Source organism: Arachis duranensis, chromosome 10 (assembly GCF_000817695.3).
Source record: "Arachis duranensis cultivar V14167 chromosome 10, aradu.V14167.gnm2.J7QH, whole genome shotgun sequence".
NCBI lineage: Eukaryota > Viridiplantae > Streptophyta > Magnoliopsida > Fabales > Fabaceae > Arachis > Arachis duranensis.
The window spans coordinates 81,810,199-81,822,926 of record NC_029781.3 but is presented as its reverse complement, the minus strand read 5'-3'; the positions used below and the strand labels follow the sequence as shown (position 1 = coordinate 81,822,926).

The 12,728-nt window shown below is 34.6% G+C and overlaps 1 protein-coding gene across 2 annotated transcripts; it reads right to left on the bottom strand.

Annotated features, from left to right (window-relative positions):
• Positions 1–9,341: 9,341 nt before the first annotated feature.
• LOC107470493 (ras-related protein RABC1) lies at positions 9,342–11,948 on the bottom strand. 2 transcript variants are annotated; one of them, XM_016089891.3, is made up of 7 exons: positions 11,782–11,948; positions 11,468–11,617; positions 11,302–11,370; positions 11,144–11,209; positions 10,703–10,824; positions 10,031–10,159; positions 9,342–9,719 (listed from the first exon to the last, which is right to left on the bottom strand). In XM_016089891.3, exons 2-7 carry the CDS (start codon positions 11,598–11,600, stop codon positions 9,612–9,614), a joined length of 627 nt encoding a protein of 208 aa, XP_015945377.1. In that variant the 5' UTR covers positions 11,601–11,617; positions 11,782–11,948; the 3' UTR covers positions 9,342–9,611. The 2 variants fall into 2 exon arrangements, with proteins under 2 accessions (XP_015945377.1, XP_015945378.1); XM_016089892.3 differs by having other exon boundaries at positions 11,468–11,610; positions 11,782–11,947.
• Positions 11,949–12,728: the final 780 nt, after the last annotated feature.

Sequence of the window (12,728 nt, the reverse complement as noted above, 5' to 3'; positions counted from 1 at the left end):
ATACAAATACTACTTCTAACAGAATGCTATAGCTGCTCTAACTAACTATACAGCTCAACATGTGCAATCAAACCTACTACTAACAATTTTCTATACAAAGAGAAATAATAGCTAAAATTAACAAATTCTAACTAATAGAATAAATATCAAGTAACACCCTCCCGTAAGCTTGGAGCATTGGGAGAAAAGAGATCCAACAATCCAAGCTTAGAATAACCTGCATTGAAAGGCCCAGGAGCAAGAGGTTTAGTGAGAATATCGGCAGCTTGATTATTGGTGGAAATGGGAAGAAGATGAATCAACTTTTCTTGCAATTTGTCACGGACGATATGGCAATCAGCTTCGATATGCTTGGTACGTTCATGAAACACAGGATTAGTTGCAATGTAAATAGCTGAATTGCTATCACAGTATAAATTAATAGGCTTTGTGATTGGAACACCAAGATCTTGAAGAACATAGCTCAGCCATTGGGCTTCTCTGGTGGCCAGAGCTAAAGCTCTATACTCTGCTTCTGAGGAGGAGGCTGCAACTGTAAGCTGTTTCTTACTCTTCCAAGTAACCAATGATGGTCCCAAATAAAAACAATATGCCGAGATGGATCTTCGAGAGTCAACACAACCAGCCCAGTCAGAGTCAGAGAAACCAGTAAGTTGCAAATCAGATTCTGCAGAGAAGAAGAGGCCTGCAGCAGGGGAACCTTTTACATAACGCAGCACTCTATGTGCCGCCTTCAAATGCTCAGTAGTGGCGCAGTCCAAAAACTGGCTTAGCTTCCCAATGGCATAGCTTATATCAGGCCTAGTATTTGCTAGATATAAAAGCTTGCCCACAATTCTTCTATATTGACTAGAATCAGTGAGCAATTTTCCAGCAGTTTTACTAAGCTTTGCTCCATAATCGATGGGAGTGGTGGCAGGTTTGCACCCTTCAAATCCTGTTTCCTTGAGTAAATCAAGAACATATTTTCTCTGGTACAAAGCAATTCCTATCTTAGATCTTGCCACTTCTAGACCAAGGAAGTACTTCAAGTCTCCCATGTCTTTTATCCGAAATCTCTCATGAAGAACATCTTTAACTGAGTTAATTTCATTTAGATCATCACCTGCCAATACTAAATCATCGACATACACAAGAATTGCTGTGAATCCAAGTGAAGTAGTCTTGGTGAAGAGGTTGTAATCTGATTTACATTGAGTGAATTTTAACTCGAGTAAAACTGATTTAAGCTTGCAATTCCACTGCCTACTCGCTTGTTTCAATCCATACAAGGACTTTTCAAGCTTGCAAATTTGACCAGGCGAAGCTTCCAAACCTGGAGGCACCTTCATATAGACCTCCTCATCAAGTTCACCATGTAAAAATGCCGTGTTGACATCAATTTGTTTAAGGTGCCACCCTTTTACTGCTGCAACAGCAAGTACCACTCTCAAAGTCCCTAGCTTTACTACAGGACTGAAGGTATCTCGATAGTCAACACCAGCCACTTGTGTGAATCCTTTGGCAACAAGTCTTGCCTTATGCCTCTCCACTGTACCATTTGGGTGGTATTTGGTACGAAACACCCATTTACATCCAATTGCTCTCTTTCCAATTGGCAAAGAAGTTAGCTTCCATGTTTTGTTTTCTTCCAAGGCAGTTAGTTCAGCTCTTATTGCCTCTTGCCAACAAGTTTGAGTGATTGCATCCTCATAAGTTTTAGGCTCTAAATTTTGAATAGAAACAGAAAATGCAAAATGCATGGAGGAAAACCTAGTATAAGACAAGACATTAGAGAGAGGATACCTTTGAGCAGTAAGCTGCGATGAGGGTGAAACAGTGTTGATGGTTTGACACTCATAGTCCTGCAAGTATGCAGGTGGTTTAGTTTGCCTAGTTGATCTCCTTACATCAGCAACTTCAAGCATAATGGAGGATTCAGGCAGAGCAGCAGAATTATGAGTTGAAAATTCTTCATGTGATGCATATGTGGTTTCCAAATGATCATGAATTTCAGGATAAGGGAGAATTTCATCAGTTTCATTTAATTCAAAGGAAGCATTATCTTCCTGCTGGCTGAGATTTGGGTGATGCAAGCTTGGTTGAGTGGCTGCATCATCAGTGTTTAAAACTTGTATCTGACTCCCTTCCAAAAATTCATAATCAAAGGGATGAGAAGCAACATGAGATGAATGAGAGGAAGCTGAAAAATTATCATTGTTGGCATTATTGGAGTGACAGTAAGGAAAACAATTCTCATAAAATTGGACATCCCGAGATAAGAAAATCTCTCGAGTTTGTAAATCAAAGAGCAAGTATCCCTTTGTGCCCTCCCTGAATCCAAGGTGTAAACACTTTCTTGCTCTTGGATCCAGCTTGCCTCGTTGTCGTGCAAGGCTGCCAGCATATGCTAAACAACCAAAGACTCTGAGAAGGGAAAGATTTGGCAAAGTCTTATAAAGAACTTGATACGGAGACTTGTTTTGCAAAAAGGGTGTTGGCAGTCGATTAATTAAATAGACCGCATGTCCAACACTGTAATTCCAAAAAGATTTTGGCAAATGAGCATGAAACAAGAGAGTTCTAGCCATAGCAAGAATGTGTTGATGCTTGCGCTCAACAATGCCATTCTGCTGTGGAGTTTCCACACAAGTTCTTTGGTGAGATATGCCATTAGAGCTGTAGAAAGTAGGCATTAAAAACTCAGGCCCATTATCTGTGCGAATTGTTTTAACCACTGCATTAAATTGGGTTTTAGCAAAAATGACAAAATCTTTAACCAATGAAGAAGCCTCAGCTTTAGTTTTCATGAATAAAATCCAAGTAAATCGAGAACAATCATCTACTATAGTGAGAAAATAACGCTTCCCAGTAAAAGAGGGAACAGAAATAGGTCCCCAAATATCAACATGAATGAGGTCAAGTACATTAGCTGTAGTACTAGAACTAACAAAAAAAGGTAATCGCTTTTGTTTGCCAAGATGGCAAGAATGACACGGTTCTGTATGTTTTGCACAATCAATAAACTCAAAATTCTTTTGCAATGCAACAAGCCTATCATGAGATGGATGCCCTAATCTAACATGCCATAAAGACTGAGAGAATTGGCTGCAGGAAGTTGCTGTGATGTGAGGAAGAGCTTTGACTTCTTTGTGCAGAATGTACAAACCATCAACATTGCTAGCTGCACCAATCATCTTCAAAGTGTGCAGATCCTGTATCTCACAAGCCTTGTCAGTAAAACTCATTTTGCAATGTAAAGATGCAGTAAGTTTCGAAACTGATATGAGTTTGAAGTTAAAAGTGGGAATAAACAATGCATTAGTGAGAAAAAGATTGTCAGAAAACATAATGGTGCCCATGATGCAGCTAGTAGTGAGTGCTCCATTAGGTAATTTGACAATAATTGGATCAACTTTGAAGTAATTTTGAAAATCTGCCAGGGTATATGATACATGGTCAGTAGCTCCAGTGTCAAGTACCCATGGCTTGTGTTTATTGATTGAAATATTTAGAGCTTTGACATGAGAATCAAATTGTAAAATGTTTACCATTCTACCTTTATAAGGAGAAGGATTTGCTTTGGCTGAAATCTGGTTGACACTATGAGAATGAGGCACATCTTGCTTGCTGAGCAGGGCTAAAAGAGCTTCTCGTTGCTCTGGAGTGAATTCATTAATGGTTGGTTCACCTCTAACCAATTGTGGAACACTAAAGTCATCATTTTCATCTTCAGGATTGTCTGCTGCAGTTATACAATTGAGGACAGGAGACTTTTTCTCAAACCGGGGTTTGAAGTTAGGTGGATAACCATGCTTCTTATAGCAATTATCCACAATGTGTCCTGATTTTCCACAATGAGTGCACTGCAATTTGATGCGATTTTGCCCCTTTTTAAATGGATTTCTACCTTTGTTATCAGGCGGAGAAGAGGCTGCCAGAATTTTAGCATCTAAGGCATTATCAAAGCTGAACAGCTGCCTTTCTTGCTGAGTGATCATTGACAGAATTCTATTCACACTAGGCAAATCATCCATTAACATAACCTGTGACTTAACAGTGGAATATTGCTCTCCAAGACCACGCAAAAACTTGGTGACTCTGTCCTCTTCCCTGTGTTGCCTAACATTGCCTAAGCCACATTCACATTTAGCACAATCGCAACCAGGTATACTTCTAAAATCATCAATCTCTTCCCAAAGATTTTTCAGTTTGGCAAAATAAGCTGTAACAGATAAATCCCCTTGTTTTAATGCATAAATCTCCTCATTCAATTCAGCTACTCGAAACCTATCACCCTGATAGTAGCGATGCTTAAGGTCATTCCATAATTCGTAACTTATGTTGTTCCAAAGAACACTCTGATAGATTTCTGGACTAAGGGAAAGGTTAATCCAAGCAACTACATAGGTATTGCATCGTTGCCATGCCTTGAAATTAGGATCAGTTTTCTCAGGTTTCAGGATAGTGCCATCAATAAATTCAATTTTATTTTTGGATGTAAGAGCATTAGTCATAGCTTTGCTCCACGCACTGTAATTTGAACCAGTAAGGATTACATTGGTAATAGATATACCTGGATTTTCAGAAGGAAGTATGTAATAGGGGCTTGAGAGATCTTGATTCGGACTTGTCTTGTTGATATGGCTCTGGATCTGTGCCACTTGACTAAAGAACGCTGCGAATTGCTGCATGTCCATCGCAGGACCACCTCCTGTGGAGCCATCACTTGAATTTGATTTTTCTTCCATTGCTGCGAAGATACCAGAGGCGGTTGTAATCTTTCTCTCTTGATCTCGTTGATCGGAAACTCGTTATCTCTCCTTAACGGGAAGACAGTTAGACAACAAAGCTCTCATCAAACTCTACGGTGTGAGTTCAAGAAAGAAGAAGAAAATAAATAGATGAAGAAGAAGAGCGGATGCTGAGATTTCAAATAGGTATGAAGAAAAGAGAGAAGAAATTGTGTGAGTTCAAATCAAATGAAGGAAAAGGGGAAAAATAAAATTCACGAGTCAAGAACAGCGAACGAGCGTTTCAACTGTAAAGCTGGACTCATCATCCTTCTCTAATCACGTCAACGAATTGTGAATTAGAGAGCAAGTTTCTCATCCTTCAATCAGGATCTCAACGTTCCTCCATCCACGCTCACCGCACCATGTTAAATTTACATGTGAGCATGGAGAAGAACAAAAACAGAGAAGCCAAGAAGGAATTGAGAATTGAACTTTTATAATGATGAGACTCAAAGAATACAAAGCTATAATTTGCTATTTATACAAATACTACTTCTAACAGAATGCTATAGCTGCTCTAACTAACTATACAGCTCAACATGTGCAATCAAACCTACTACTAACAATTTTCTATACAAAGAAAAATAATAGCTAAAATTAACAAATTCTAACTAATAGAATAAATATCAAGTAACACTTTCCTTTTCTTTTATTAGTTTCAAATCGCCAAAAATATAAAATTTATGATATAATAAATTAAAATTTTAGTCAAATACATACACATTTATCATTCTCTCAAATACATATTTTAGTGTTGAAAACTAAATTTTATTAATTCAAATTAAAGTGACTAAAGTACATTTAAGAAATACGAATAGAAAAGGATTGAATACCCAACGAATAGGATTAGGATAAATAATTTAAGAATATTTATCCAAATTGATCTTCAAAAATTTTAAATTAGACTTATTAGTCCTTAATAAATTTTAATAGCTTTATAGATCCCCGACAATCATTGACCTCAGTCAAATTAGTTCCTCTATTACCTTGCTCTCTCAAACCTTAATAATTTGTCTAACGTGACTCGTTAACTACATGAGTTAAACATTAACAGACATATGATTTAGTGGCAAATTGGTCCCTGATTAGCCACACACAAAAACAAAGTTGTTTTTGTTAAGGATACAAGTCAGACAGCCCTCAATCTAATTTTTTTTCTTAAAAAGCTCAACCCCTCATAGCTTCACCATCACTAAAGAAACCCTTCTCTTCCCTGACTTTGCCAATATCATCATCTATTATAGATTCTTTTTCTATCCCCATTAACGTTTCTCCTGAAATTCATTTCTGAACATGGCGATCAAACAAGGAGCTGTTGTGAAGGACTTCCTTGCGATTGATCAAGATTAGTAGGTCTGATCTTTCTGATTCATGAAAAATATGAAACATGGAGTTTGGGGAGGTGCAGTTCCAATTAAACATGGGGTTTGCTATTTTTGACCATTCAAGAGAGTTCTAAAGGATTACACAATATTTGAAGAAAGGAGGAATCTAATGTTTGTGATTTTTTTAAAGTTATTACTAAGGTTTAGTTGCATTTAATTTTATCTCTAAATTTTTGTATTTGTATCAAAATTATCCTTAAATGTTAATTCCATGTAAAATGTTAGGGACAAAATTGAAAATTTTTTAAAATAATTTTGACATAAATTGAAAATATTAAAAATAAAATTGAATGAATCGAAAATGTTAGAGACTAAATTAAATAAAATTAAATATTAAAAAAACTTTTAAAAAAATTACAAATATTAAAAACAAAAAATAATATGGTTGATTTAGAATTTTTTAGAGATTAATTCGAATAAATACTCGTATTTTAAATACTTGCATGAGAACATGTGTGAGTTCTAAGATAAAATAGAGCGGAACAAAATTGAATAATACCAAAATTCGTTCCTATTCGTCTTGATGGCCGTTAAACTAAAAATACAAAATAAATTTAAACTTAAAGAGTTATTTTGACTTAGCATCTCGCATGTCGATGCATTCATTAATTTGTTATAGTAGGATATTAGCTTCTTAACAGCTATATGTAATACAGCCTATTATAATTTCTTTAACCATAGAAATACCTTTTTCTTCTGTTGTATTTTTCATAATAGCATTTTTTTTCATTTTAGGGAAGTCACGTCATTATATAGAAAACTTGTTGTGGAATAACGTTCACTTTTATAGGTATTCAGATGAGTAACAATAAAATTAAATTCAATATCGCCACTCTATTAAAATTAATCGATCAGATAAGTTGAATTAACTTAATTCATAATCTGACAGAAACACAGTCACTTGATGAAAAAAATAGTCTATTTATGAAAAAGTTAGAATTGTATATTCTATATGTAATTTAATTTGTTAATATAAAAATTAATTTAAATAATATTATTAATTACTAAGTAAATGTTCTTGATTAATTGTATTGTCAGTTAATAGCAGTTAACTTAATTTTAGTTCTTTGATAGAGAGAAAATAACTAAAAAAAGTAGGTCTCAAATTTTAAGAGTAACTCTAATAAAGTATTTTTGGAGTATATAAAATTTAATTAAATTAAGACTAAACATTAGAGTAACAAATTTCACCTTTAGTTTCAAATTACTATTTATAATATATGGTTTCACAAATACTAATGTGATATTTGTGAGACTCAAGATAAAATTGAAATAAAAGCTAACATTGGAATTGCTTTAACTATCAAACAGACACTTCGGTTCCATATCTGACTGGTAGTTAAAATTAAAAGTTCACAACTAAAACTAAAAGCAAGAATAAGGGCGGACAAAGAGTAAACAAGACTGAATTGGCTATGGCTGGAAGTATGTTGATTACGGGTTTAATGAATTTACTAACATGCGGTATCAAAATAAAAAATTACATCCATCTAGTCATTCCAAAATTAAGTCACCATGCAAAACTTTGTTGTTGGAACGGTGTTCAAACGAAAATTCATGATCGTACATGGACAGTGAGATACATTTTATAGTCATAACACCTTTGATAATGATTGTATTTTAAAAAAAAAATCACACAAAGGTTAATGAGATATCCTTGTAATTATGTTATTCACATAATATAGTGAACTTACCCACAAAATTTATTATGTTACTGACATGTAGTATCTTATTTTATAGTTTTAGCACTTCAATTAATATAATGAATATTTGTGTATTAAAATTTTTGTCCATAGATAGATTTTAGTGTCACTAATTTATGTTTTATTTTGATATTACTTTAATTGGCATGTATTTTATTATAGATTTTTACGTGCCTATGTAAAAAGTTGAATTACATTAGCATGCTTTATTATTTACCTTGGGAGTGGTATTTGACAATGTATCAAAAATTTTATTTCCTAAGTCGTAAGTGGTAATAATTATAAAGAGTAAAAAGATAAAGTTCTATTTTACTTAAGGCGTACAAATTTTGACTATGTTTTTTGTAGAAAGAAGTCTCTAATATCTATTGATGCTAGCACTTCGAATGTGATAACATTATATAAATGATGGGAGAAATTCAATCCGTATAAGTATGATGCTTATTAAGTCTCATATCTCAACTAGTATCTATAAATAAATTTTTAATTGTAGAAATGACCGGAATTATATGAAGACTACTAATAAACAGATTGAGTTCTAACAAAGCACTTGAAACGCCCTAATGATACAATTATCATCCATGAGATTTACTATCATATGGAGTGTGCATAAGCATATCATGAAGACAGGGGACATCACATCTTTTTTTCTTTTCTTATGGTATTGTCGCCGTTGTTGTTGGTGGTGGTGAATTGTAAGAGAAAGTTGATTCGAAGTGGCAGGGTGGCATGGTATGAAGGTGGAGATGGAGTGGAGAAACGATAGGTTATATTTGAGTGATGTGGATATACTAATGAAAGTGTAGTGGTAGACTGCTGGAGTTGATATATTTGCCAGAAATAAAGGATGATGCCTCAAATGGGAGATGATGACTAGGAAAAGAAGAATAGTAGATTGGGGTGAGATGATGTTTTTAAAAAAAAAAATTGTAATTTTTATAGGGATAAATTTGTTCAAAAAATAATATTTTTTTAAACGATCATTAAAAATTTATTCTAACATTAAGGATGGTTTTTTTTAAAAGAAGTTAAAAATGTTTTCAATTTTCACTAACAACTTTGAGTGTTTGAGTATGAAAACACTAGTATTTAAGTATGAAAACCGTACTTAACCCAAATATTAATAATATCTACAAGCTATACTTAATTAGTTAATTAATCATTGATTTTTGGTCTCTTTTTGTCAATATTTGCTAATGCTAATAATGTTTTTGGTCATCTAATACTAAATAGTCTAATACTCAACTTTATATTGCGCAAATCAGCCCAACCCGATCTGAGTTAATATTTTGCTGTTGTTTAGGCCTTTGGACCCACATTGAATAAAAAGAAGTAAAATTACGACTTTAACTTTTGGCAAGTAACTACACCCAATAGATAAATAAACAAGGCTTATGGAGTAAAAGAAAAAACTTGACAAAATAAAAGCAGAAAAGAACAAGAAAAATCACGCAGCTTCTGAAATAAGAAATCATAAATTTGTAGTAAGTACTAATCAATCGCATATTGCTTTCATTGAATATGATTAACAGTTAGACCAACGCCATTGTCAGACGTTATATACAATTTTCAAAACTTTCTTGACATCCATGAAGATCTACATATAATAAATCAAATGCGATCAAACAATAAAATCGTTATATTCCCCAGCTGCTAAATTGTGTTGGAAATCTGTTTATGACGATGGATTCAATGCCCTTTCTGTTGGAGACATTAAAAATGCAGCAAGTTCTGGAATGAAACTAGCATCAGCAACAACCACTTGTGGCTGCATCAGATTGCGGTGGCTTGTCCTTAAAAATGTTCTTCTTAATCCCCTTAGAACCCTCGGCTAAGAGGCTAGGTGTATCCAAAATCTGCATGCACACACACACAAGATGAAAAATTATTGTCATCTTTCATGATACCGTCTCCGCCCACTTTTATCTGGCATTGTTTAACTTGAGGTATCTAGATGCAGAAAGTGACAATGACAGATAAACAATGGAGGGAGTATTGATCTATTGTTTTTTCAACCTTTGTGCCTTCATTATTTTAAAGACTGCTCTTTATATTTCAACTTTGGTCAAATAAAGGGTAAGCCCTTTAGAATTTAACAATACTGACTTTCAAAATTATATATCGAAAGCTAGTTAGGAAATGGGCATAGCCTTGTCATTCAACATACCTTCAAAACAAGCTCTTCAAAGCATTGTTGTACATTTACTCGAGTTTTAGCACTGCATTCAATAAATAGGCAACCGTATTCCCTTGCAAAGTCAATTCCCTCTTTCTTTGTCACAACTCTATCACTCTCCTGAAAATGAAATATTTTTCACCTGTATGTCAAGTCCTCCAATGGAATAAATGAGAAGTTTTTTAAATAGTACAACATGCATAAGTCAGAAGAATAAACAACAGACATGTATAAGACTAGATACATGACTTGAAGCGTGGACAATTTGATTGTGTCAGGTGCATAATTAGAGTAGTCATCATGTAATTTAGGATTTACATTTACCTAAACTACCAAGTAATTTGAAACGAATAGCTAGCCTCCTTATGTTTCTCCTTTTTCTTAAAGAAACATCTAATTTAAGGTTAAGGTGAGCAATCTTGCCAAAGAAGTTGAAGAGAAAATAGTAAAACTGAAAATATATCTAACAGTATTTTACTATTTTCATTGGTCTCTAGTCTGTAAACTTTTTATCTAGAAGGGAGTAAGTAAAATTTAAGTGAAGTAGCCAGCACAAACAGCAAGAAATATATGTATAGGGTTGAGTGCTGACATATGTATCTTCATGCGATTGAAGAATCCACCAGAAAGATGAAGAGTACACAATCACAAAGGCCTAAATACCTTATCCACTTTGTTTCCTACAAGCATCTTGATGCAATCTTGGTTTGTTGAATAAAGTTCTATTTCCTTTGCCCACACTTCAGAGAGGTTTGTAAATGTTTCTCGCCGAGTTACATCATAAACTACATCGATTAGAGAGACAAAGTCAAGAAATAACCAATTAATCCAAAACAAAATCTTGAACAGTAAATCTATTGGCAGCCACGAAGGAGCATAAATTTCTCAATTTACAAGATTAATCAACACACTGCAACCTCTCAATTTAGCCTAAGCATGGATCAAAAGCATCCATAAACTAATAGCATGCAATAAAAACTTGGCTTTAACTCAGGAAAGAGAAAGCTTAATCCCTGATACTATAGCATATCACCATTGATTACCCCATTACAAAATGTATAACAGGGAGGGCGTTGAATCAAGGAATGGAGAATTGAAACTCACCCATAATGATCCCTTGTGCCCCTCGGTAGTACGAGCTTGTCAATGTTCTGAATCTCTCCTGACCAGCTGCGGAATCAAGATCAAAATGAATGATATTATATTATTGTCGTTCTCAAAGATAAAAAATATCTACAGGTGAAACACGAATAAAGAAATACCTGTATCCCAGATAGCAAGCTTGAGCTTTTTACCATCCATCATTACATACTTGACCTTAAAATCAACACCTACGAATAATAATAATTCACTAAACCTTCCGTTGAACAAAGAGGGGCAAAGGGTGTTTTTGAATTCAAAAGGAGAAAAAGGAATTTAGAAAGGAACCAATGGTGGGGGCGAGATCGTCGAAGGTATCGGAGGTGAAACAGAGAAGAAGGCTGCTCTTGCCGACGCCGGAGTCCCCAATCATCAACAGCTTAAACAGGTAATCGAATTCCTGGCTCGAACTTGAATCCATCGCAATTCAACTGACTCCTTCATTCATTCATATCAAAATCAAATTAATTATAAGAATAATCAAACAATTCATTGTCCATTGCAATTTCACTGATCATAAACCGATTTCACAGAAAAAAGAAGAATAAAGTTACACACACACACAGAGAGAGAGAGAGAGAGAGAGAGAGAGATTTGCATACCTTAGGGAAGATCAAATTCAAGAGGAATTTGATAGTAGAAGACGAAATGGAGGGGTAAATTATCAGCAACGAAAATAGAACGAAAGCGTGTCCCAATCCGAATTAACAGGTTGCCCTTCAAACTTTGTTATTGTTCCTTCTTTCCTCAGATTTGTTCCTTGTCTGATTTATTTATTTATGGGAAAAGCTCTGTATGCTTTACAAGTTCATTAAACAATAAAATCAAATTACGCGCTGCTCCACGTACGACGCGCTACATCCCTTCTTCTTCTCCTTCTTTTTCGATCGTTCTTTTCTCCTCTTTTTTCGCTGGTTTGTTCTTCGTCGTTGACGTTAGTTTCTCCACATACTGTTACGGCACGTTTTCATTGCACCTTCTGCTTCTTATTGCTGCACGTTCTTCTTCCTCTTCTTCTTCTTCTTCTTTTCTTTTGTTTCTTGCCTTCTCTTTCTCCTTCTTCATTTACGTGCTTTTCTCTCTGTTTTCTTTCTTCGTTATTCTCGATTTCTATTATTTTTTGATATCAAGCTCTGAAATCGTTTTTGAAAAAGAAGAAGTAGCAGAAGACGAGGAGGAGAAAGAGAAAGAGTTCTGAATTATGCATGATTTTGGGTGTATTTCTTTAAATCCTTTGGGTGTATTTTCTGTAATCTTTTGGGTGTATTTCTATAATCGTTTGGGTGAATTCCTGTAACCGTTTGGGTGTATTTCTGTAATCTCTTGGGTGTATTTTATGTAATCGTTTGGGTGTATTTTCTATAATCTCTTGGGTGTATTTTATATAATCGTTTGGGTGTATTTCTGTAATGCTTGCCATTTTTTCTGAAATGAAAAATACACCCATAGATATCAGTAAGATACACCCATAGATATGAGTCAGATACACCCATAGATATCAGTCAGATATCACTCAAATACACCCAAAGGGTTACAGAAAATACATCCA

Coding starts and splice junctions, on each gene's coding strand:
- LOC107470493 (XM_016089891.3), bottom strand. CDS start 11,600: ATGGATTCAAGTTCGAGCCAGGAATTCGATTACCTGTTTAAGCTGTTG. Junction 10,160..10,702: donor TAGGAAACAAAGTGGATAAG/GTATTTAGGCCT, acceptor TTTCATTTTCAG/GAGAGTGATAGAGTTGTGAC. Junction 9,720..10,030: donor TTGAAGAGCTTGTTTTGAAG/GTATGTTGAATG, acceptor GTGTGCATGCAG/ATTTTGGATACACCTAGCCT.